We start from the raw sequence: 27,285 nt of genomic DNA on the forward strand, positions 1-27,285 counted from the left end.
TAATGGAAGGCAATATGAAGGGCAGATGGTGAGACCCCAGTGTGCTTTAGCCCTCCTACTGACACAAATATGTGAAGTTATTAATCGTAATTAAAATCACATTCAAAATCCTGCTCCTGCTAATTCTGTGCACAGGATCTCACCTGAAGAAAACATCCAGATTAATAAACGTTATATAAATGTAAAACAAGATCAAAAGATTAGTTCCAAGACAAGGCAGTTGAAAAAAAAATCCTTTATTTTTCCATGATCTTTTTTCCATACATTTGTGGTATAATAAATAGACAGGGGATCAAGGTCGATTTCACCAATGTCCCTTGCCATTTCTGAATGATAATGCTTTTCCCCCCACACTGCAAACAGATTTTCATAGAATTTACAACCGAAAATAAAAAATAAAGCTTGACACAAGCTGAAAATACTGCCACCAGCTCTCTGTACTCACTGTCAGATAGACCTTTCCGAGCCGTGACGCTGTAGCAAATCCTCAGGAACAAAAATATATATATTTATATTTATATATTCACAGTTAAAGTATTTACACATAAGAATCCAAAGGAAAATGGGCAGAAAAAAAGACGTTTCTACAAGAAACAATCTTTCAAAAGGAAGTACAAATCTGTGTTATGTACAAGATGCATCATTTTCTTTAAATTAGCTATTCAACCCCTTTTTTCATATAATGATCCCTGAAAAATATTCATTTTAAATACTCCATTCGTCGCTCATAAAAGCAGAACGATGCATCATCACTCCCCATCGTCGTGATAAAAAAGCCTCATTCCTTTATACAAATCATTACGATCCTGTACAATATAAACATATTTAAAAAGAAAAACAACAAAAAGCGGGGAGACCTTACCCTGTGAGTGAACTAATGTAAAGGACACGTTTCATAGCTTGGTCTTACGAGTGCCGTTTGGCTTTGATGGGGGCGGGGTGTCGGAAGCCTCTAGTGCATTTATAAACATAACCAAATCACAAAGAAAAGCACAGTGCCTTGCAGATCAGACAGTCTTCGGCTTTCAAAGGGAAATTTGGCTGAGTGAGGCTGTGATAGCTTTTTCGATGGTTAAATACTGAGCCAAAGGCTCACGCGAAGTACCAGTGAACTTAGGTTCATTCATACAAACACACACACATAGGAGGAGACAGACGGAAGTAGGTTTGCCTTTGGAGCCGTCACACATTAAAGTACATATTTGGCACTCTATTCGATTTTATGGGTCCACTGCTGAGGTTTTCAGATCGACGGACCTAATACTCCAGGGTTTGATATTCTAAACACAGGTGCATCTATTTAGATTAGATTTAATAGCTGAAAAGCATCAGAGCTCACCGAGAACTCCTAATACTATGAAAACCCATGCTGAAACCATTGCAGGTGGATTTCGCTTAAAGTGAACTGGTGGAGAGACGTGCGCATTTGTAGAATAGCAGCATCGCTGACTGAACATGCATGAAGCATGATGCCTCTGCATGTTTATCTGCTGAAATAGTGAGCCGACATGAGTTAATACTAGGCTGTACAGCTTTAAACTGGAGTCTGATTGAGGAGAAGCAGCCTTCTGTTTTTAAACCTTACAACAGCTAGAGGGCAGCAGACACACTCAAATCCAAACATCACAGAGACGGTTGCAAAAAATGGCTTGAATAAAGGAAAAATAAACTGTAGTGTATTGTTGGTTTTGCTTTTGATGCTTTAAAAAATTTCCAGTCCAAAGGTGCCACACGCAGCGCTGGCTGAAATATCGTAGGCGCGTTTTGCTTTGTGTAAATTTGCCTGAGCTGTGGACCTTTTCTACCGATTTGTTTTGTGGCCGGCGCAGGTGTGCTTTTTTTGTACGTTCTGCAAACTGAAGACAATTGACCCAATTCCCCCAACAATGGTTAGTGTCACAACGAATGCTAAACCTTGTGGGCAAGTCCGACGATAAACAAAACTTCATACAAGTCGGGCTGAGAGGACAAGGACAAAAATGCTTTTTTAAAAATTAATTCTGTGCGTTTGTGAGCAGCTTAAGTATTTGGGGTCCAAGTTCAGGGACGGGGAGGTCTCTCCATAACCAAACCGCAGAGGGAAAAGGGGACCGACGAGACAAACTGTGCCAAACGGGCAGACAACAAAGTGAGTGCCCAGATATTTTCGGGGAGGGGAAAAAATAAGTTCATTTCCATACAGGTCAATGGAAGAGTGGTAGAAAACTCATTTTTTATGCTTGAAAGAGCACCTGTAATTCGTAAACAATCTTGTAAAAGTAGAAAAAAGAAGTCCCAGACACTTAGCTGCACGATATATCCAGTGGATGTGTTGGATCTCATCCACTATTTCCTCTGTAGCTCCAGAAGACGGGACGTCTGGGCTTGTTATTTAGGGCAGTGCATGTTTTTTTTATATATTAAGTCTCACCTATATGTTTGGGTTAGTTTAAGGTTCCTCTGCAGTTTTCTGCACCACAGAGGCACGGTATCTTCTCGTCCTCGATGGGGAACTTGTAGTCGTAGGTGATCTCCTCGTTGACATTTATTGGCTGCCGGGAGTAGATGACGATCTTTTTCTGCGACTCCACAGTGATGACCTTGGCATAACAGTTTGGCTGCGAAACACAAAGTAGGACACGGTTAATATGGTTTTTGACTTCAAAATTACCTTTTGTTTACGAACGTACAACAGGGTTCGTACAGATACTGTAAAACGAAATTCAAGGACTTTTCAAGCACTACTTTTTTGATTTTCAAGGACTTATCAAACAATGTCTTCCGTTTCAAATTCAGGTTCACAATTCACGAACCTGTTTCGATCTAAATCAAATGATTCCTGATTCATGCTCTGAGTCCAGATCTGAAATGATGGTTTGCGAATCATTATTCAGAACGGTACTTCAAATCGCGTATAGTGAATTATTTTATTTGAATCATTCTATTCAAAAAATGCTTGACAAACTCATTTCGAGCTAAATCAAATGATTCGCAATATGCGCTCTGAGGACCCGATCTGAATCAAATGATTTCCGATACACAAAGTTCTGATCTAAGTCAAATGATTCACGATCCATGCTGAGTCCAGATCTGAAATGAATGTTCACAAATCATTATTCAGATCAGGACATCAAATCACATATTGCAATATGATTTCATTTGAATCATTCAATTTGCGATACATGCTCTAAAGTCCTGATCTGAATCAATGATTTGTTATCTGCGCTCCGAAGTTCTGATCTAAATCTAATGATTTGCGATCCACGCCCCAAGTCCTAATCTGAAATGATGGTTTACGAATCATTATTTAGATTAGGACTTCAAATTTTATGACATTAACTGAAATACAACATGCAAAGTTCCGATCTAAGTCAAATGATGTGCAATCCATGCTCCAAGTCCTGATCTGAAATGATGGTTCACAAATCATTATTCAGATTAGGACTTCAAATCGTGAATCTCAATTCCTGAAATGATTCACAAACCCGTTCCAATCTAATTCAAATGACTTGCGATGTGCACTCTGAAGTCCTGATCTGAATCAAATGATTTGCAATATGCGTTTTTAAGTCCTGATCTGAAACAAATAATTTAGACATTCGATTTGAAATCCTGATCTGAAACAAATAATTTGCAATATACGATTAGATTGGAGAATTTAGAAACAGTGAATCTTATCACTTCATTCATTTTCAGTGCCATCACTATGTGCTTTTTAACATTTGCTCTTTTAATTTAATCTGACTAGTGAATCGCTTAAAATGAATGATCGAAGTCACAAGTTTGAATCAATCAAGGCAGATCCAGTGTAAATGATTCAGTTGATTTGGTTCACATATTTTTCACACTTATATCATAGATCCACTGTCTTTCTATAATTTAAGTACTTTTCAAGTACCTCTTCAGGAATATTGATATTTTCAAAGGTTTTTCAGGCCTTAAATTAGAAAATAAAACCTATTTAAGAACTTTCAGCATTTTAAACCCTTGTACAAACCCTCATACAAGCAAACTCACATTGCAACTGTGATTGATGAAGCGGGCGAAGTTGCCACATTTGGTTGCGTCTATAATGGTATCATGATCCACACGGAACATGTAGCTACTGCCGATGCCCTCTTCCTCATAGCGCTTCTCTCGCATGTCTGCAATAACCTGAAAAGAGACGAGAAAGTTACAAACAGACCGGGAAAAGGCATAGATGCGGAAAGTTTGGTTGGCTTCACGCTTACCTGTCGAATATTCTGGCCGACATATTCGATAACCATCTCATCAGCAGCAATAGGTTCCATGGCAAACAATCCCCAGTCGTGAATGTGACTTTTACAGAAACGGATCTTCTTTTTACGAAACTGTGGAGAAGTTGTGACTCATTAGATTTTGACATGGCTCACATTTTGATTGGTGATGTTTTGTGAGATACTGTTACATTGCAATAATTTCACATTCAATCTTCAAATACAAACAACAAAGACTGTATATTTTTAATATCTGTCTTACTCAAGGTCATATAATTGAGAGCTATCAATTTTAATTATTTATTAAACTCTAAAAGATATTAACTTCTAATTTAAGTGAACTTACAACAATCTTTACAAATCCATTATTTACCTCTGGCCTTAAAGGAGAAGTCCACTTCCAGAACAACAATTTACAAATAATTTACTCACCCCCTTGTCATTCACGATGTTAATGTCTTTCTTTTTTCAGTCGTAAAGAAATTATGGTTTTTGAGGAAAACATTTCAGGATTTTTCTCAATATAATGGTCATCATTGGTGTCCCGATTTTGAACTTCCAAAATATAGTTTAAATGCAACAAAAACAATGTAAACAATGAATTAATCTTTTCTGTTTCTTATAGCATTATAGTTTTGTCTTGTTTGTAGTGTGATCAACGTTTGTATAAGCAGTAGATGTGTTGGGGAAGTAACACGTAACATTTAAATTATATTTTGCTAAAATTAACGAAAGGACTTGAAAAAAGATTTGTTCATTTTGCTGAACAAGACTCAAAAGTCTGAGTCGGTAAAATGATCTGAACTTCCCATCACTGCTACGAATCACATCTAAGTTCATCGTCTGTGTACTGAGTATGGCGAAAAACTTGAGGAGGACATCGTTGTACCTTTTTGTTTGTAAACAGCGTTTACAAACTTACTTACAGTTTCTTAGTCTTTGCACATTCGCTTTGTAAACACTGGATGACCAAAAATGGTGATTGTTTCCCTAGATAAGACCCTTCTTCCTCGACTGGGATCGTTTAGAGCCCTTTGAAGCCGCATTTATACTACATTTTGGAAGTTCAAAATCCGGGCACCAATGAAGTCCATAATATGGAGAAAAATCCTGAAATGTTTTTCTCAAAAACCATAATTTCTTCACGACTGAAGACAAAAAGACATGAACATCTTGGACGACAAGGGGGTGAGTACATTATTTGTGAATTGTTGTTCTGTAAGTGGAGTTCTCCTTTAAGCAAGTAGGAAATATACAGAAAATGAATAAAGTTATCAAACACTAAATACTAAATTAAATATAGACTAATCCTTCAAGCTATAAAAGTTATTGATTTCCTCTTTTTCCTTTTGTTCTTTGATTAATAGGCATTGCAGCAGCTGGGTTATTAGCTTATTTGGCTGCCATTACTTCAAGAGCTGCCATTGCTGAACGTGATGCGGATCTGACACGCATACTCGTAATTTTATTTGCACTTTAATATGCTGCCACATTTGTGTGTATTTGTGTATGCACAGTATAACAAGACAGGTTTGACTAGCACCCGGCGCTGAAGTGAAGTTGGAGTGCGTGTCTGAAAAGTCTGCCATTTGATGTGGTCATAAAGATGTTCTGTGACTAAGTAAACAGCTCTTATGAAGAAAATAGACAGAAGCAACAGTTTTGAGAAGGCTGGCCAACCCTAGCCCTGCCCTTGCGTTAACAGCGTTAAATATTTTAATGCCAATAACTGAACAATAATTCATTGCCTGTGTTAATTTTGACAGCACTAATAAACACCTACCTTGAGCTGGTTGAACTTAAGGAGGTCACTGTCGCAGCTGAAGGACGACAGCAGGCGGCGCTGTTCAGACCGCCGCTCTGATCCTGCCCTAGTGGACGCTTGGGGCTGTGCTGGAATACTCTTCCCCTGTGAGAAATCACACACAAACACATTCAACCTCAGGACCTTCAGCAAACCAGCTTAATGAAGTATTGATTGCGAGTAAATTCCAGTATTTATCACTGCGCCCCACCTGAGTGTCCACATCAGGCTCTTCAGACTGCAGGCGTGAGCTGTTTAGGTACTTCATTTTGTCTTTCTTGTCGATTTTGTAGTAGCCCTCGCTGCGGGCACAGCCGGTGACATGGTCGCGTATACCATCCTCTTTCCTCTTCTTCTTCAGGCCTGATGTGCTGCCCATGTTGGTAGGTTCAGAGGAGTCAAGAAAACAACTTTCTTTACATGAACAGACAGGTCTTCACATCGCAGGTCTGTGAATACTAGCAATTTTAGTGGATGTAATAATTTCATCACAATACTGTCAACAAAAACAGTATTTCAATTTCGTTATTCCATTTAAAGCCACGAGGGGCATAATTTTTTTTTTACCCCTAGTGGCACCAAACTAAACTGTAAAAAGAACTAAATGACTTTCCCAAACAATCCCCCAAATTTTTCATAGCATTTTAAAAAATGTAATTCCATTTGCTGCCACTAGGGTCACAAAAATTACCAACAGCCACTTTAACAGGATTTTACACTTAAAGGAGTTCACTTCCAAAACTAAAATTTACAGATAATTTACTTACCCCCTTGTCATTCAAGATGTTTATGTCTTTCTTTCATCAGTCGATAAGAAATTATGTTTTTTGAGGAAAACATTTCAGGAATGTTCTCCATATAGTGGACTTCTATGGTGCCCTGAGTTTGAACTTCCAAAATGCAGTTTAAATGCGGCTTCAAATGGCTCTAAACAATCCCAGCCAAGAAAGAAGGAGGGTCTTATCTAACAAAATGATCGGTCATTTTTGAAACAAATGGACAATTTATATATTTTTTAACCTTAAATGCTCGCCTTGTCTCGTCTCTGTGATGCACATGTGTCAATACAGTTAGAGTATGTCGAAAAACTCTAGTCTCGTTTTTTTCTTCAACATGAAAATCATCCCATCAGTGTTTTAGCTTTTTTTGTAAAGGGTGTTTGATCGTCCTTGCGTGTTCACTTTGTAAACACTGGGTCCGTACTTCTGCAGTGATAATGGGCGATTTTAAAGTTGGGGAAGAAAAGTTTTGAGATATACCCTAACTTGACTGTACTGAACCAGAAAAAACAGTTCACACAGACTTAGACACAATGAGCGTTTGAGGTTTAAAAGTATATAAACTGTCAAATTGTTATAAGAATTACTGATTGTTTTGCTAGATAAGATCTTAAGGTCTTCTTCCTCAGCTGGGATTGTTTAGAGCCATTTGAAGCTGCATTTTGGAAGTTCAAACTTGGGGGCACCATTGAAGTCCATTATATGGAGATAATTCCTGAATTTTTTTCTCAAGAAACAAATTTTCTTATCGACTGAAGAAAAAAAGATACAAACATTTTGAATGACAAGAGAGTGAGTAAATTATCTGTACATTTTTTTTATCTGTAAAAACCTCTCCTTTAAAGGGACAGTTCACCATAAAAAAAAAAAATCCGTCATTAATTACTCACCTTCATGTCGTTCCAAACCTGCAAGACCTTCGTTCATCTTAGGAACACAAAGAAAGATATCTTTGATGAAATCCGAGAGCTTTTTGACCCAACAACGCAACTTCCATGTTCAAGGCCTAGAAAGGTAGCAAGGACATCATTAAAATATAAGTGGTCCAACCTTAACTTTACAAAGCTACGAAAATATTTTTTGCACACAAAGAAAACTAAAATAACAAATTTATTCAACAATTTCTTCTTGCATGCATCATAGTACTGTCATGAACGTGCGTCGAAGATTGAAAGAAGAAAAGAAATTGTTGAATAAAGTCATTTTTGTTTTCTTTGTGCGCAAAAAGTATTCTCGTAGCTTCTTAAAATTAAGGTTTAACCACTGATGTCACATGGACTATTTTAATGATGTCCTTACTACCATTCTGGGCCTTGAATGTGGTAAATGCACTGCTGTCTATGTAGGGTCAGAAAGCTCTCTGATTTCATCCAAATTATCTTAATGTGCTCCAAAGACGAACAAAGGTCTTACAGGTTTGGAACGCCATGAGGGTGAGAAATTTATGACAGAATTTAAATTTTTGGGTGAACTATCCCTTTAAAAAAAGTAATCGTCATATTTACTGGTGACTTAGCATTGTGGCAGTAAAGGATATGAGGATGGTGGACCCAGAGGGTGTCGTTGAGCCAGTCGTTGCCATTGTCCTGCTGAAGCATCTTGTCGTAAGTGACCTTAAGGTAGCGGATGTCCTCCTCATCAATGCCGTCATTCCAGATGTCATATAAGATGGTCATCTCCTCAAAGTCTGAGCGGGGTAGGAAGCTGGGGCGGCGTGGTGATGTCACAGGGGAATGCATGGACAACAACAACTCCTGCCAGCCCCGCCTCTGTCGGCGCGTCTTCTGAATAGGTTCCTCAACGTAAAACATCCTGTCGTCCACCTCAGGTAAGACCGTCTGGGTTTGAGGTTCCTCTTCCTCCAAGGCTGTGGAATCACCATCTTCTACTTTGAAGGTCTCTGGAGGGTGGTCTGGGTACAGGTCCAGGTCGTTTACTGGTAGATCTGGAGGTAAAGAGTCCACCGTTGGAGTTAGAGGCTCTTCAGAATCTGGAGGGCTCGCCACAGGTGTCTTTTTAGACTTGGGACGTCCCGGTTTCCTCTTGCTTGGAGTAGCATCTAAGGGCACAGGAACATCTATCATTGGAACAGGCAGGTCTTTTGGAGCAGGAGGAGAGGAAGTCTCTACAGAAGTGGGAGAGGAGGCTTGGGGAGGCAGAGGTGGCTCCGGAAGTGAAGCAGCAGGAAGGGGAGGACCAGGGAATGGGGAAGAAACTGCATTGTTAGGTAGGCTGGCCTGGGGAGAGGCGCTGAGTAGAGGCTCTTTAAAGAGAGACTTCTCCTCCAAGCTCTCCGACGAGGCCTTCCTATGAATGGGAAGGCCTGCAGATAAAGCAGCAGAGTCAGGGAAAGCTGGGGTGAAAGTAAGATCTCTACCCGGAGTCCGAGGGATACCAGCGCTGAGGACAGGGGATTGAGCGGGGTAAGAGAAAGGGCTGCCGAGGATATGCGGCGAGCTCAAGCTGTTACCTGTTAGCGGCGTGTCGCTACCTGGTGTAACGGGAACCGTATCGGTGCTCTGAGACTTGCCCAAGCCCCGGGGTCTGTCCATAAGATCTCTCCCCGGTGTGCGTGGGATGTCCTCTTCCGTAGGCAACCGCCCACGGACAGGCATATCCGGCAAAGCTTCAGGAGGCGGCAGAAGGGATCGAGCTTCAAGGGCATGATTGGGGGGAAGAGGAAGGTGCATTGAGGGCGTAGGAAGAGAGCAAGGGATCGCGGCCTCTGATTCTAGGGAAACAGGGCCATCACGACCGGGGGTACGGGGAACGTCTTCTGCAGGGATCTTTGGTCGGGTGTCCTGATCGCTGTCGGCAAACGAACCTGTTGGGGTGGGTGGCCGCAAGCTACTGACATCCTCCAGGGCAGGTTCAGCTTTGGGCACTGGAATACTGACTGGCAACTCAATGTCAGGTTCATCAGCTGAAAAGAGATGACAACCTATCAAGATCTGACTTCAACACAAAATACTAGGGTTCACACAGGACTTTCAAGGACTTTTCAAGCACTACTTTTTGGATTTTCAAGGACTTCAATCAGAGATCTCACTTATCAAATGATGTTTTATCTTTCAAATTCTAAACAAGATAGATAAATAAAAATATACTAACAAAAAATGGCAAAAATAAAGTGAAGCACATGCAAAATATCACTACACTTTTACTATAGTAAAGCCACAGGTAATTTTATTTGAGATTTGTATTTGTTTATACTTTTTTCTTTAAGACTTCACTGTCTTAATGTTTTGATGTTTTCTACTGTTTAAGAAAAAAAAATAATAATAAAAAAATAAAAAACAGACAAAAAGATTCTCAAAATCGCTTCGAAATCCTGATCTGAATCAAATGATTCACCATACATGCTTCGAAGTCCCAAACTAAATCAAATGATTCCCAAACCTGCACCCAAGTCCTGATCTGAATCAAATGATTCGCACTCTGCACTCATTTGTGAACATGCTCCGAAGTTCTGATCTAAATTAAATGATTCGCGAACCATCATTTCAGATCAGGACTCAAATCGTGAACCATTTGACTCAATTCACAAAATGATTCACAAACCCGTACCGATATCAATCAAATGGTTTGAAAACCTGCTCCGAAGTCCCAATCTGAATAATGATTCGCAAACCATCATTTCAGATCAGGACTCAAATCGAGAATCATTTGACTTCGACCTGAAATTCGCGTAGTGCAAATCTTTGATTTGAATCATTCAATTCGCAAAATGATTCACAAACCCGTTCCAAAATATACCAAACGATTCACAATATGCACTCCGAAGTCCCGATCTTAATCAAATAATGAATGAATATGAAGCAAATGATTTGCGATACGCAATCCGACTGGAGCACTTCGAATAATTTTGCGATGTAATGGTTTAACTGATTCGGAATTTCAAAAAGCTCCATTTCACCCATCCTTATGTGCTTTTAAAGTCATTAGAAGTGATGTTGAAATTCGAAAATGAAAGGCTCTTTTAATTTGACCTGGTTTTCTAGTGAATCAGTTAAAATGAATAATAGAAGTCACAAGTTTGAATCAATCTGAGTGGTTCCAGCATAAATGACTCTAAATGACTTGCTACTAATAATTTTTCAAGGGTTTTCCAGGCTGTAATTTCAGTTCTTCAAGCACTTTAAGCACCTTGTACGAACCCTGAAATACTCAAAAGCTACAAGAACATCAAGCTTCTAAACAGTCAAGATTCTAACCTGGCAATCCTTTGGGTGATGGAGGCCACACGTCGTCTTCAGACTTGATTGAGCTCACCGCAGTATGTTTCTGATCGATCTCTGCCTCATCTAACGCGTCCAGCCTGCCCAGCTCGTTTGGTTCCTCTTCTGGTGGTGGTCCTGTGGGGGTACTGGGAGCTTTTACCTCAACATCTTCGTCTTCAGAAGACGAGGATGAGGAAGATGAGGACGTCGATGAGGTTTGTGCATCGTCTTCATCTTCATCCTCCATTCCCACTGCCTGCTCTTCTTCTTCCTCCTCTTCCTCCCCTGAACTCGATTCGTAGTCAGACGAGCTGTCGCTCCCAGATGAATCAGAATCAGATTTGGAGGAGGACGATGAGCTAGAAGACTCTGGGGGGGGAAATAGTGAAGGTCATTACCTCAGGCCAATTACAGTGACCACAAGGGCACAATATTAATCAACCTCTCGCCATTACCGTCATCTGATGAGTCAGATGATTCACTCTCGCTGGAGTCTGATTCGCTCTTCTTTTCATCATCTTCCTCGTCCTCCATATCCTAAGAAGGCATGTTTATGTTAGGCTCAATTAAGTTTTGTATGATTAAGGTTTCTTAAAAAGTACTGTGGATTGTTGCTCACCGTGCCAGAGGACAACCTCACAGAGGCTTCTTCCACTGGCTCCTCTTCATGGTCTGAAAGCGATGACTCCTCTTTCCCAGAGGTTTCCTCCTCCTCCTCACCTTCGCTGTCCAGCTCCAGAGGTCTGGCTGGCCTTCTCTTGGCAGAAGAACCACCGCCATCCGTTCTGGATCCATCCGTGCGAAGATCTGTTCTTTCTGATTCTGAGAACAGACCATACAAAATTAGTTTACAAAAAAATGCAGTTATTCAGTGTGAAATGGTTGTCCAATTTTCAGTTTGAGAGCAGAGTAAGCACACCTTCATCTTCCAGCTCATCATCGACAGGTGTGGATGGTCGCACTCTCTTGTTGTCAATGGTAGATGTCGGCTCAGGGGGCTGTTTCCTCTTAACCTACAAGCAAATGAGTAGCAACTGTTAATAAGCAACTTTTAAAAGTGCAACAGCACACAAACAAAAACACAAGGTGGTAGTTTGGTACCTTGAAGGATGGTAACCGAATGGCACCGCGCAAGCCTATGCTGAGGCCCATTCCCTCAAAGCCCAGACCTTCAACCTTGTTCCAGTTTTCCAGTAAGCTTGAGGATATAGTCTCTTTGGGTTTGGCCCGTTCTTTTTCCTCGTCTTTGCCCTCACCTGTCTTCACAGGTGTAAGCGTAGCCTGCAGGTGCATAAACATGATGATTAGAGATAATTCTTTTAGTATAATTACATGACCTCAGGTTTGAAAATTTAATAAACTGTGGATTTCCTTTTGAATAATTACTCGAAAACTCTCTGGAACATTCAGTTCTGGAATCAGCTAACATTTAATTAAGAGCAGAATTACAGAAGTTAGGGATATTGTTGTCCAAGTTTGTCTACTACTAGACTTATCAACCCATCCCAGAAAGGTTTTAGGAAATGTAATAATATTATATTCATTTAAACCAATTATTGCATTATTAAAACTTTTGCTTGTCGAATAAATTTAATAACTGGGTATTTAAGAGTTTAAATCAACGCTTCAAAACAGCATTATTATTGAAAGCTAATCCAATGTACTGTACAAGTCAAAAACGTTGTTTTGTTCAAACTCTGACATGACACTAAAAACATTCTTGAAAAGGGTTTGCAGCAATTAATTTTGCAGTACACTACCAGTCAAAAGTACATGGACAGTAACATTTGTAATGTTTTTAAAAACCAAGCCTGCATTTATTTTATCCAAAATACAAAAAGCAGTAATACTTTTTTTTTACTAATTAAAATAACTGCTTTCTGTTTGAATATTTTAAAATGTAATTTATTCATATGATTAAAGCTACATTTTTAGCATCATTACTCCAGTCTTCAGTGTCACATGATCCATCAGAAATCATTCTAATATGCTGATTTGCTGTTCAAGAAACATTTTTTTAATTATTATTATCAATATTTAAAACAGTATTTACAATACAATATTTATAATAATAATAATAATAATAATACCAATAATAATAATAATAATAAAAGTTGTTTTAAGCAGCAAATCAGCATATTGGAATTATTTCTGAAAGATCATGTGACACTAATGACTGAATTAATGATGCTAAAAATGCATCTTTAAAATCACAGGAATAAATTATATTTTAAAATTCTTTCAAATAGAAAATAGTTATTTTAAATAGTAAAAATATTTACAAATTTGACTGTTTTTGCTGCACTTTGGATCAAATAAATGCAGGCTTCAAATAAATAAAAAAGACTTCATTAAAAAAAACATTAAAAATCCTAAATGACTGGTAATGTATGTCCATGATGTAGTCTATTTAGAGTGTTGAACGAGAAGTCATTTAAAGGTAAACATTATTTATGAAAGTTACCTATCAACTTGACAGTGATTTTGTATCTGGCACGACTTAAATAGCTTGAAAACCAAATTTGCTGCCTTTGTTATCATTCATTTCCAGACATATTTACATAATCCACAACGGGCATCATGTATCATTTAAAACAGGCCTGGGTTTGTCAAATGGCGCTTACCTTAGCCGAACGCTCCTGTTTGTCCCACCACTCATCAAACGCTCTGAAGGCCACCACCTCCACCATCTTGCGGTTAAGATCTCTTTTCATGATGGCCTTCAGCTCCTTGAGAATAACCAGAAGCACTCCATCCACAGTTGCTTTGTGCGGGTCTTCCTTTTGGGGCTCATAGCCTGGAGGGGGAACAGCAGGGTTGAACTTGGGCATGTTGGGCATGGGCCAGGGTTGCCCGTGAGCCACTTGGCCTGTAGGCGCACCAACCATGGACAGATGTGGATACGGGCCCCCAAACTGCATGGCAGCGGCGGCAGCAGCAGCAGCGCCGGCGCTTGCAGCAGCCCCGCTGATGAAGTGAGGGTAAGGGTAAGGCCGCTGGCTCTGCGCCATGCGACTTAACATCTGAGTCTGCATCTGGAAGGACATGTGAACGCTGCCCCACTGTGGTAAGGAGCTCATCAGGTCCATCTGCATAATGGGCATTATGGCAGGTGGATAATGTGCCAGGTGAAGCATCGGATGGGGGGCAACGCCAGGTGGGCCGGCCAGGTGCGGAACGGTTGGAATAGGCGGCGGTGGCAGGGGGAAGCCAGCCTGTGGAGGGGGCAGTGGGGGGAACCCTGGCGGGGGCATGGGAATGGTCTGCATCGGAGACATCGCAGAGTTGACCACAATGCTTTTGGCACAGTCCCCGCTAGCGATCGGTGTGCCAGGCATCTCATCGTCAGAAATCTCCATGTCTTCACCTGACGACTGATGGCCCTGTGTAAAAGAAACCCCAAACATCTGTTGCATTAGTGCACAAACTAGCAAATGTGGATTTAAACACTATCTATTGACCTAAATTGCCCCTATATTACTCTTGTACAACTACAAGCATATCATTTTTTTCTCCTTCTTAACTGGATCTAAATATAAAATTCTAATGAAGTTCTACTGCTATTGTAATTTTTGAGTGGCTAAGGATCAGCAATCTCTGGGAGGGAAGGTAGTACTCACACCGTCTACAACATTGCCAAGGCTTGTCCCAATTGGCCTGAGGGGGGTGCTACAGCGCTCAAACGTACACAATCACTCATAACTAGTAAACTGTTAGTCGCAGGCTCAAGTGGCGCAATATTAAGGTATTTTGCATGTTTTGAAAAACATACTTTTGTGAACTAGTTTTGAGGTTTTCGTCCGATGAATATCAATAACTATTAAAAAAGGTTGAACTTTTGACTATGCGTCGCAAAAAAGGACACCAAAACGTTCAGGGCAGGACTGCCTTTACTAAAACAGCTATAACTTCTGAACAGAATGAGGTCACATGAAAAAGCTGCAGAGCTTGGCCACTTGGTGGTGCTATAAAAGAAAAAAACACCTAATAAAATGACCATAATGATGCAACCGTTTGTCCTAATCGACATGCATATCTGTACACATGGTCTTGGTCCAAAGTGCCACAAGTGGGTATAAGGACATTTGTGTATCTCAAAACACATGGCCACCATAGGCCGATGAATTTAAGCACCTATTAGACAAGGTTAATGGAGGTCGATTGGAACGAAACTTGTTGGGCCTGTTTGACTCACGGCCCCAAAGGTCTGTGAGAAATTTGAAAGAAATCAGCCACTGGGGGGATATCGCATTTTTTAGGGCGCAAACATAATATGTTGTGTATTTTTTCACACATACACACAATATTTGCATCATATGATAGACCTTCTAATTTTGAACAACCTTGTCTCTTGAACCACTGCTGTCAATCAAACAAAAAAAACAAACAAACAAAAAAAAAAAATCCTACTTTTGCAAACTGGTCCCTTGAAAAAAAACTGCAGTACACTGCAGTACAATTACCTGGACTCTCTAGGTCAATAATTATCAAAAAATGTTACAATTTACCCTTAGGGAGGCTATAACGTGGCTGTTTAGAAAAGGGGCCTATCCAAATATACCTAAAAGCCTATAAATCCTAAACGAAAACTCAAAACTTTACAAAAGCTTTATGGAGATCGGACCACAGCTGGTGCTATAACAATCATAAAGGTTAAAAAAACATCACATTTCCATGGTAAATTACCTGGATTTGTCAAAAAAGCCTTGATTCAGGTGGTTACATGCTTGTTAAATAATATGTAATGTCTTTTTTCATATGTGCTTAAATGCCTTAAAGCGCATGAAACCCGGTAATCGCTGCTTGCAGCTATATTATTTTAGTATTATTTACATATTTAATAATATTTTTAATTAGCTTTTATTTTAGATTTGGTCAAGTGCTTTTATCATTTTATTCATTTCACTTTCATTTATTACCATTTCAGTTTTACTTTTTGTAATAGAACATTTATTTTCAGTTTCTATTGTCATCTAATATAATTTTTTTATTTACTTCAGCCTTATTTCAGAAATGTACCAATTTTTATAACTACAACAATGTGATAAACACTATATTTTTAACAAAGCAAAAGTAGCACTACTTCAGATGTTTGCTTTCCAATAATTAATTAAACAATTGTTTACAATGTGTGTGGAGCATCTTTTCACTGGGATCATGCGGCAGGTGAAAACTGTAAATCAGACTTGTTCACAGCACAAATTATATTGGACTATATGCATCAAAATGTAATTTTTAGTGTTAAAGTCTATTTAAATCACTAACCCTAAGCAATGGTAATAACATTCTCTTGAAACAATCATTGTAAGTAGCTTGAATGTAGGAACCCAAACACTTTCAGATTCGACACAGCTCTTGTTGAATTCATTTTTTGGAGATTCACTAAGAAGAACAGCACTTTCCTGATGGTCCAGCTTTCAAGCAGGAAGTAAAGTACAAAAGTGAGCTAACGGCTGTTCATTGTTTCTCATGCTGAACTACGTGTAAGAGGAAGTGAAAGTGTGTTGCACATAGACAGCATCCACAGCGGGATCATATTTCATGGGTTTGCAATACAGAGCTGGGGGCTGTAATGCAAACAAGTTCATTTACAAGAGAGCCTCATTAGGCACTAAACATTTATGCCTTTACTGCAGACGCTGAGTATTCTCTCTCTTTTTTTAATGGAAAGCCTATTTGGTACAGATTAACATGTAGGCACAAACTGTGCCAGGCTAAACCTTCTATTTGTTTTTTTTAACATGGGCTGCTGCCACAAAGAGTTGAGTTGCAAAATATCAAGCAAACAAGGAAATGAGCAGTGACCTATGGCTTTAAACAAGCCCCCAAAACATTGCACACTAACATCTAAATGAAATAAACTTGCTTTGAGATTTTGAAGAAAAAAAGATGCAAAAATATGCAGCCAGACTGCAATTTCTGCTACTGGTAAAATGTGAAACAAAAGAGAAAGTAAAGGGCCTCTTTAAAGGAAGATGAGTGTAGTTACCTCTTACATTTCTCCTGGGTCCTGAAACCCTCCATACAGCAACGATAATATCATATTTAACACCACATCAGAAGCCTTTGTGTAGTTAGATACACTACAAACTAATAGCAAACAACACTAAAGCTATTTAAAAAGCAGTATCTAAAAAAGAAAGCACAGCATTTATAAATGCTATGGTAAATACATATATGTGACCCTAGACCACAAAGGTAAGTAAGTAAGTAGCATGGGTTTATTTGTAGCAATAGCCAAAAATACACTGTATGGGTCAAAATTATCGATTTTTTTTTAAATGCTAAAAATCATTAGGATATTAAGTAAAGTTCATGTTCCATGAAGACATTTTGTAAATTCCCTTTCATAAATATATCAAAACTTAACATTGGATTAGTAATATGCATTGCTAAGAACTTGTGTGCTTCTGGTTATTCTCAGTATTTAGATTTTTGTTTTTTTTTGCACCCTAAGATTTCAAATTTTCAAATAGTTGTATCTCAGCCAAATATTGTCCTATTCTAACAAACCATATATCAGTGGAAAGCTTATTTATTCAGCTTCTCAATTACAAATTGGCACATTTATAGCATTGAGCAGAACATTTTGACCATAAAAAGTCAAAATTATTATTTAATCTGTTTCAAAAACTGAATTACTAATTAATTGAGGCCTACCTATCAGCTCACTCCATCTGAACAAACTAAATCAGTACTTCAAAAAGGGGACATTTCAGAACTGTTTGTGCAGTTGACCTAAACTGAATCAAAACTGAACTAAATTTGACTGAATAATGACATTATTGTCTGTTTTTAGAGGTGCTTTACAGCTAAAATTGTATATAAAGAACTTTTAAAGCATAAAAAGCAATATTTATACTGCTACTTTCTTTTTTATTACTGTGAAGCTTCTGTATTGTATAAAGTGGTATAAAGCAACATCATATCTCAGGTCTTACCGTGTCCATTTTGTCAACGGGCGTCCGTGGTTCTCCCACCCCGCCTTTACTGTGCATGTTGGAGGGCGACATGGCCCTAGAGTTTGTCAACAGGGAAGCAGTACCACGAACAGGCTCGTCATCGTCCGAATCAGGAAGCGGCGTTGGGCTGATGTCCTCCAAGCCTGTGCTTGAAGGCCGCGACGGCCGCTGAGGCGGAATAGGAGAGAGCTGAGAGGACGAGGAGGAGATCGGACTCCCGTCCATGCGCACCTCAGCGTCCGAGTCTCCGCGCTCATTCAGGTAGGGCTTCAGAAGCATTTCAATGCGCGAGTCCAAGCTGTTGCGCTCGGAGTCCTGGGTCGGGGTGCCCAGCGACTGGCAGGGCTCCGGCGTGGAGGGGGGAGGCGTAGCTGGTTGGGTTTCTGGCACAGGGGGCGGCGGTTCAGGGATCGGCGGCGTTGCAGGCCTGTCTCTGACAGGCATGAAGTCAGTGCTCGGAGGCGGCGGAGCTTGAGGCTGTCTCCTATAATCCACTTCCCGCTGAACAGGCTGGTGGAAGGAAGGCTCTGTGTGAGGGTAGACTGGGGGCATTGGGGGCTGATAAGGAGAGAAAGCATTTTTGAAATTCGGTGGCGGTGGCGTGTGTGCAAAAGCGGGTGACGGCGGCTCAGGTGGCTGATGTTGCTTGAAACTGGGCGGTTGCTCTGCATTGCCACGATGCGCCGCTCCTCCCGTACCGTGGACGTAGTGCCTTTCCGGTCTTCGGTTGTAGGCGTCCTGGAATTTGGTTTCATGCCGTCTCGACTTGTAGCCTCCTGAGGATTCAGCACGGTTCGACTGGAACGCCGGAGTGCCTTGCCTGCTGGAGTAGCTGGAGTCCTGAGAGAACGGGGTGCCTGATGGGCGCGGGGTGTGCGGAGTACCCTGGGACTGTGGCGTATCCTGCCTTAGGCTGGAGTAGGCCGTATCCAGGGACAAGGGCGTGTTGGTGCCGCCCGGCGTGGCTGTGCCACCGACTGCAGAAGAACTGCCTTCGGACAGTCTTCGCAAAGGCTGTGGACACAAAAACACAATTAACTTCAACACATTTTCTGAGTTACACAATGCAAATGATCTACAAACAAAACCACTGGTTCGACTTTTCTAATGGCATTAACAATTAACACGCTAATCAAATACATTGTATAAATACTCCCTAATAGCACTCTGTTTTCATATGGCTTCACTGTGTGATAATGGCCATAACTGAGGGGGGACCGTTCAAAGTGCATGTTGTAATAGCGTGCAGCTCTCTGCTGGTAGCAGCTATTATGTGCATTTCAGTCGGTGTCCATTTAACCACCTGCTGAACTGATAAACTGGATTAGAGATAAAGAGGTTACTGTTGGAGAGGGAGAGCATGTTATAGTGTGCTAGTGTAAAAAGCCTTTTGTATTAAAATGATGTGTTAACTAATAGGTCAAAATTCAAATTGACTTACTTGTGATGATACAAGATTATAAAAACCTCAAAAGTCCAGCCTGTTATACAGTATGCTGGTGTAAAATACCTTTCGTACTAAATAAAAGATTCAAACATTTAAACATGTTTAAACTCCACATTAATAAAGATACATTAATCACACAAATTATTGAATAATTAATACAAAAAAATACAGAGACAATTTTGTGTTGAGTTACCCTCTAAAACAATTCAATTTAAATTAAATTAAATTTTGAATTATTAATTTGGCCTACGGAGTAATAAACTATGATGTTTAGAAATACATAGTATGAGCATTTGTAGTTCAAAAATAAAATAAATAAACATTTTGGATTTGTTCTGAATCAGTTCACTGTTTTTGAACCAGATTGAACAAACCAATTTGATTAAATGAATCCAGTTGTCTAAATCTATTTTAATAACAAATTTCTTCATGCAGCTGTAAAGAAATGCACACAACACAAAAAAACTCTGCCTTTCACTTTTTAGTTTTGTAGTACAATCTTAAGAGTTACTAAAATTAATGTCACATATAATCACATAATTTGGTTTGGTTTTTACCAGCAGGGCTTCGGCCAAGCTTCGTGGAGAAACTTCACAGGCCTCTTCACCACCAACTGGAAGAGTGAGCGGAGTGTAACTTCCATTGATCAGACGCTGGAAGTACCTCTGGCGATTTTCACCTGAACAGACAGATGAGAATGTGCAATTCTTTGGTGAACATGATTATTGAAATACAATGTGGGCTACATCTAAACAAAGTACACATAGCTATAGTGTGGAATGAAAGAAGCAATTTACATGTCGCACATAAATTTCACTTTTAACCTTGTTGTATTTTCAGTTGCTTATATAATGTTTCTGTTGTTGTGACAAAAACATAACAGAAGAAAATCATTTCAGTGTCAAACTTAATGAAAACACACTTTTGTCAAATACTATTTGCAAGTAATCTCACTTGAAAATAAAGTTACTAAAACAAGTCTATAAAATGCTACATATTTTGTATATACATAGACATGATCTACACAAATGTGACCCTGGACCACAAAACCAGTCAAAGGGGTCAATTTTTTTTGAAATCGGGATTTAAACATCTTCTGAAAGCTGAATGACTAAGCTTTCCGTTGACGTATGGTTATGGTTAGGATACTACTATTTAAAAAAATATATAATATTGAGAAAATCACCTTTAAAGTTGTCCAAATGAAGTTCTTAGCAATGCATGTTACTAATCAAAAATTAAGTTTTGATATATTTACAAAATATCTTTATGGATAGATTTTTGGCATAAAGAAAAATCTCTAATTTTGAGCCATACAATGTATTTTCAGCTATTGCTAAAAATACACCCGTGCTAATTATGGCTGGTTTTATGGTCCAGGGACACAAATAAGAAAATGACAGTACAATGCACTCATGTCTCTGACGATAACAGATGAAACGGTACTGTCTCTTTAAGAGAGGGGAGACCCAATACAGCTGTCATCCTGCCTTCAGGATCTCACTTTTACAAGGTTAACGACCATTCAGTGTGCTTGTCCTTTAGTAAACAGTCTCAACGAAATGTTTAACACTACCGACATTTTCATGTGTATACCAATTACATTTTAGTCGTGGTCAACCACCTCCTACATTTTCAAAAACACACAATATTCACCTAAATACTTACATGCATATGTTCTCGAGGTTAAACAATTGTTACATCGCTTCAAACTACAGCTAAATATCGAATTAATAGTTAAAACGCTTTCGTTTCACGTAAAACGTCAAAGCAACACATCAGTTAATCCCTCAGCCGCTGACTTGCAGTTTTAATGGTTACCAAGCAACCAACGTAAATTTTCACACGTGACTTCATGTCACAAACAATCTATTCAAATATATAAACACATGCTGTATTATAGTGTAATTCTGTCAGATAGCGTTCCCTAAAGCTATAAACGTCAAGTCTGAATATTTTAACACATAATCCATCCTTACCTTTAGGGTCCAGCTCCACGTGGATGATGTTGCCCATGACAGACGTGTTGTGCAAGTTCTGCACAGCATCCTTCGCCGCCTTGACGGTTCCGAAAACAACTTTAGCTATTCCGAGATGTTTTTTGTTCTTCGGATTGTATAAAATTTCCACCTCCTCGATGTCGCCGAACTTCTTGCACATGTCGGTGAGGAAGCCCTCTCGGACGTTGTCGTTGAGCTTGGCGAACGTGACCTCCTTCGGAGGCACACGACCGATGTAACACTCATCGATCTGAGGAAAAGAGAAGGATTCTTTTAAAACAGAAACGTAAGTATAACTAAGACTGTTTGAATGGAAACACGTGACTCAAACAGAACGTTAAATCGCTTGTTTTTGAACTCAGAAGCAAACAAAACATTAGATGCATAACGCGTTCTGTGAACGCCAAGCGTCCTGCAGCTGGATGCTTAAGGAAAACACTCGAGACAAATGCACACATGCGTCAGGGGGGTGTGACTGGAATACCTTAAATTTAGGAACCGGGAGATCGGTCTCCTTGTACTTAGTCCACATACGACCGATTCTCGGGTCTCGGACGATGTCCACGGGTGGCATTCCGGGGTTCTGCAAACAAAACAAGCACATTTACGCAAGGAAGTGTACTTTACACACAGTCAGCACAGTCAACCCGAGCATGTCACTGTCACCAGAACTCCCACAGCACAACCACAGCTCGTTTCTCACTAGTTTAGTGTTTAAACGAGTGGTCAGTCATGAAAGTTTGGCACCGGTGAAACTCTTTGATGTGCTGTGTCAGGTGTTTACAACGCGAGTGTGTTATATCCATTGAGCGCGACAACACACGGGTCGATTTCTCCGTCGTAACGGCTCGTTTCGCTCACCGGCACGTTGAAGTGCTGTCCATCGTAGCGGTACAGTTTGTGCGAACCCTTTTTCAACGCTGGGTCAATAATCAACTTGTAACTTCTCCAATGATGACTTCGTTTCTCTCCCGAACTGCAGATAGGATGGCTGTTCTCCATTCCGTTCGCCAAACCTAGCGAAGAGATGACCAAAACAGAAAGTACGCTTCACAATTCAGACATGGCAAAGATTGATATTTGCACACAAACAGTACGTTGTAGAAAATGGGGGGTTTGAAGCGGTGCCCGAAACAGACATTACAGAGGAAGAAAAAAGAGAAAGCTTACTTGAACTCTGTCTTCTACCGTGATCTTCATTTAGCTTATTTCTTTCTCCAGGTCTGGACATTGTGTGCCCGATCGAGTAGTTTTATATAAAACGGCTAGATCTTGAACCTTTCGCCGATCACATTACATGATTTTAAAGATACTGCCTCCTTTTTGCGAGCCAACACATATTGTGTGCCTCTAGTCTGGGGTTTCTGTCTCTCCCACAATACACCACTATCTCAACCTTCCGGCACATTCGACACGCACTTTCGATTTATTGTTTTTAATTGTTACGCTGAAGCAGAATTTTTGTGCGTCCGTCAGAAACACGCAGACGTCGAGTTATGCGGGATAAACGTGTGGGACGTGAACGTATTTTGATTTTCGAGCGGAAAAACGAACATTTTGAACGCGTTGAATCTGCGCGATAGATTTACGCAGACGTTAAATACAAGATGGACATGGAGGAGCAACGCTGGGGAAGGTTGTTAAAACTGAATTGGGACACGCGCTGAAAGCGCAAAAGATTCGTTTTAGAAACGAACTGCGGTTTTGTTTTTATTTGGACATTTATTCCGGAATACGTTTTGAGTGTTGCATTCACAATGTGCCAGCAAAATGAACTTTCACGGGGGGTCATCTCATATAAACAAAAAAATTAAAACGGTGATTATTTTGCTTAAACGTCTAATGTTAGTTTTTGTCTTGCAGTTGTGATACATTTCTCAATCCATTCCACCATTCCCAACATTGTTTGATATTCTGCGGTGCTTGGGCAATTGGCTGGTTAACAGCAGTTCCCTCTCTGGCCAATCAGATTGAAGCACCATGCTAGATTCAGCTATTAGAAGCACAGCCTTCAGTTCTTCCTACAGAGAGCAGAAAGAAGGCTGAATGCAGGCGCAGCCATTTTCTCCTACATTGGGACTCAATGGCCAAAATGGGTTTCCTTTGTTCCTAAAGGGATCTAAATCTTGATTTCATCAGCCTTTTATGGACTATTTAATACATACAGTGTTTCTGTTTACAGGATCTGAGAAGAAGGAAGATGAAATGTTGGATGATATCCCTTTGACATTTTTAAACTTTTTTTCTCTTCCTGGAAACCATCTTTGTCCCAGCAAACTAGGTCATGGCACACCCATATAACAGCATTTTATTCTTTAGTAAAATGCTACTGAATAAACATTTTGCATTTGATTATATTATTACTAACTAGACTGTAAAAGAGAGAGAGAGAGAGAGAGAGAGAAAGAAAGAAAAAAACACATGAAATTACCAACTGCTTTTAAGGCCCTGCCTTGTTCAGGGCCAAGCATTAATCAATAAGTAAGTTTACCTTTATTGTCTTTGCTTATTTAGTTGCAGAACAAATGTTTGATTGCTAATTAAACTGAAGCATTTATGTGAACTGGCTGAATTTTTATTCCTTTTTAGTGCTCCCTAAGTTTTCAGCAAAGCTTTGTCTTCAGAACATTCAGTTGCATGCTGTTCTTTTTTCTTTTTAAATATCCATTTAAATTGATTGCTTCTCACATTTCAGCAAACAAGGCAGGCCATAGAGAAAAAAGGACGATTGGCCTTTTGCAAAAATGCTGAATCACAGGTATGATTGATAGGGTTTGTGGTTGTTTTAATGCTCATCCTGGTTGCGCCTCACTTTTTTTTAAAAAACACTACAGCAGAACTGATATCAAGACATATTTTTTTTTTAAAAAAAAAAAAAACAAAAAGAAAATGATGTTTAAAGAAATATGTGGAATTCATTTTTCTTTCATGATGTTTATACTGGGAATATTTTATTTATTTATTTATTTATTTTAATTTTACAATAGAATGGAAATCCTGTTGTCAGTTGATATTTTCAGTAAGTGAACACTCACTGTATATCTGACCTTGCGCCAAGGGCACACTTTAATTTCATAACACTATTAGTCTCATAACAGCGTAGAGATTATGTATAAATATGACTGCAAACATATACATAATTATCAAAACACTAACAGAGATATTTACCTTAACATTTTGTTGAAATAATTCTATCAGGCCTAAACGATGAAGAAACAGGAACGTTTTCATTCCCATCTTCGGATCCTTTAACACTGGCTTTAAAGAGGGGGTTGGGTTGCAACGCCTAAAAGGAAGAAAACGACAATAACCATTTTTCTGCCGTCGTTTTTCGACATAATTCACCATTTAACACACCTATCTGCGCAGTCTCCAACGAGTGGAGCTGCTGGAAATCTTGAGGCACTTTTAGATATTGCAATATGCAAACAATCCTTCTCTTTCTCTTCCTGAAGACAGACAGAATGACGAGAAATTCACTCGCTCCTCATCATTCAGAAGACAGAGAAGTTCTTTTTTCTTGCCGAAGGTAATACGACCTTATTTGACATAAATGATTTGGGAATATTCTTTCTGTTTGTTTAAACAGGTAACATTAAAATCATATTTATCTTTCAAACTCATTTTAAAAATACAAGTATTGTTTTTCCTGTGGGGGTTATTATTACAACTGTGAAAAAAAAAAAGGTGTAAAAATCATTATGACAGACACCTCTCATTGCTGACCCATGTCCAAAGCGACCTCAGAAATAGCCTGTTGTTTAATGGCTTCTCTGCTGTTCTCATTTTCAACATGGCGTCTTCACAAGGACATCATTGTGGAAAAGAAAGGCTGCCGCCCGCGCCATTTATGGGCGAGGCTGTCGGTCGCTCTTTCAAGCGATTCTGCCTTTGTACGTGGCAATCATTGCAAACACAAACTGACAAGATGTGGTCAGAGGGGCTTGCCGTTTGAAACGCGAGGATATTGCACTAAACTCGCAGTAATATCTAGTGCGTAAAACGCGCCCTCGCCGCTGCTGCGCAAAGCGCTGGAAACCCTGTGGCACAAAAACACACACAGCAGTAATCTGAGAGTTTGGACGCATGCCACGAGTCCGGGATATGACTGCTGCACCCACCTAACCATTTAAGGTCGGAGAAAGAATCTCAAACACTGTGTGGCATTTCAATCAGCAAGTACAAAGGGAATATCCAGTCCTCTGTGCGCTCTCTCGTCCCCCTTTTCAAGAACATTCGGTGCAGTTTATTCGCCAGCCATTCAGAGGATCATTTGACGTGATGCATGCAGGATTGCGCACTACTTAGGTTTCTCAGAGTCTTCTGCTGAATATATCACACTGTTGCAACACATACCGGTATGTGGTATGCAAATTGTCGTGTCGTTTGCACCATTTATGGCTGTGTAATTTTGTATACGCATCTTATTATTCCACAACTTTTAAAGAATTTGATCTGTATAGAACGGACATATTTATAACCCAAGCATCTCTCATTGGAATTTGCCTTTTGTACTTTTTTCCTCTCTCTCTTCTCTTTCCCCTTGTGCGTTTGGGGCGACGCCAGCTCCAATTTATCAAGCAGAATGGTATTGCGCAAGGAAACGCACCATCTGTCTTTCGCTTCTTTAGGATTCACGCTCGTTATTGCATGCACACCAGTACGATTTTGTCTTTCTGCCATAGTCTGATGTCCGAATATTTCAGAGACAAAAAAAGGACTGAAGACGTGGTGACCACATCGTTTCCTGCCGCCTAAGGCTGAAGTGGGTCATGAGGCCATTTTATGGCACTCGTGTGTTTAATTAGGAAAATCCTCTTTATCTTCGTAACCTGCGAACGCAAGCTGTTTCTAACACGCCAGGATAGAAGGGCAGAAAACACACAGTCGACAACAGTTTTGTCTTCTTTTAGGGTTTTTGAGTGTAACCCGATATGCAGACGTGTGCGAAAAGCTTCATTTGTGCTCTGGACAGCTGGAGTGGATCCTCGACAAATTTCGACATTCAGCTTCGACATTAATCACATAAGCTGTTAGCTTTTATTTACATCTCGAGCTTGAAAAGCTCACTCTTGAGGGATTCTTTTATATGTGATATTTTGTGTATTTAATATTTTTAATGCCATTTTTTTTTTTTTTTTTTTTTTTTTTTTGGTGGAGACTAGGAGACGTCTAAAATGAAAATACAAAGGGGTTTTAATCTCCTTTTAGTAATGTGTAAATTCCTTTTAATGTCAAATATTCAACATGAAATCTGAGGAAACTGATCCAGACGACGGTGCGCAATTGCATTTCTCACTATGGATAATTATTTTAGCAACATTTCACTTTAACCTTTTTTCTTATTTAGAATTGATCGACTGTAGCATATTTAATAACATGGTAAGTATATGTACTAAAAGATTTGCACTCAATTAAATGTTTTTATATGGTAATAAATATACTTTGCTCTTACATAAATTTCGTCTTGTATTTATTGACTATTAACAGACGTGTTTAGTTTTATTTTTCACCCCCCCCCCATCCTCTCCTAATAATCCGTCTGACGTTCTGTTGTAACATTTACATTTTTATTACATATCGCCAAACCAAACGGGCCCATATGGCGGAAAACAGGCATATCTGTTTATCGCCGCTGCTGCAGGCCGCTTTTGTCCTTCATTAATAGATTAACGATCCTTTTTTGTTTATGTGCCATAACAATCCATATAAATGATTTTATGCGAGCATGGTGTGCTTTTATAATTAATTTGAGCAATTCCTCCCAGTTGCCAAGTATGTTCACAGTTATGTGACAGAGACAAGTCATAATACGACGCCTCCTATCTGTGAGAAATGAGAGGAGAGAGAAAAACA

The 27,285-nt window shown here is 39.6% G+C and overlaps 1 protein-coding gene across 5 annotated transcripts; it reads right to left on the bottom strand.

Annotated features, from left to right (window-relative positions):
- Positions 1-220: 220 nt before the first annotated feature.
- On the bottom strand, positions 221-25,727 carry setd1ba (SET domain containing 1B, histone lysine methyltransferase a). Of its 5 annotated transcripts, none has more exons than XM_051121147.1 (19): positions 25,551-25,727; positions 24,598-24,715; positions 22,291-22,445; positions 21,914-22,012; positions 21,409-21,679; positions 19,987-20,108; positions 17,962-18,996; positions 13,645-14,403; positions 12,122-12,301; positions 11,940-12,033; positions 11,640-11,842; positions 11,476-11,557; positions 11,015-11,389; positions 8,338-9,723; positions 6,233-6,408; positions 6,001-6,126; positions 4,212-4,331; positions 3,997-4,134; positions 221-2,597 (listed from the first exon to the last, which is right to left on the bottom strand). In XM_051121147.1, exons 3-19 carry the CDS (start codon positions 22,429-22,431, stop codon positions 2,424-2,426), a joined length of 5,481 nt encoding a protein of 1,826 aa, XP_050977104.1. In that variant the 5' UTR covers positions 22,432-22,445; positions 24,598-24,715; positions 25,551-25,727; the 3' UTR covers positions 221-2,423. The 5 variants fall into 5 exon arrangements, with proteins under 5 accessions (XP_050977104.1, XP_050977102.1, XP_050977105.1 ...); XM_051121145.1 differs by lacking the exon at positions 25,551-25,727 and adding an exon at positions 25,142-25,391; XM_051121148.1 differs by lacking the exons at positions 24,598-24,715; positions 25,551-25,727 and adding an exon at positions 22,600-22,857 and having other exon boundaries at positions 8,338-8,859; positions 9,271-9,723.
- Positions 25,728-27,285: the final 1,558 nt, after the last annotated feature.

The sequence above is a fragment of the Labeo rohita genome, chromosome 10 (genome assembly GCF_022985175.1).
Source record: "Labeo rohita strain BAU-BD-2019 chromosome 10, IGBB_LRoh.1.0, whole genome shotgun sequence".
Taxonomy (NCBI): Eukaryota; Metazoa; Chordata; class Actinopteri; order Cypriniformes; family Cyprinidae; genus Labeo; species Labeo rohita.

Bases quoted from the DNA above. Each gene is read 5' to 3' on its own strand.
- setd1ba (XM_051121144.1), bottom strand. From the start codon at position 22,660: ATGTCCAGACCTGGAGAAAGAAATAAGCTAAATGAAGATCACGGTAGA. The intron at 12,302-13,644 runs GTAAGCGCCATT...ATGCACCTGCAG, and splicing joins AACAGGAGCGTTCGGCTAAG to GCTACGCTTACACCTGTGAA. The intron at 9,724-11,014 runs GTTAGAATCTTG...ATCTCTTTTCAG, and splicing joins ATCACCCAAAGGATTGCCAG to CTGATGAACCTGACATTGAG.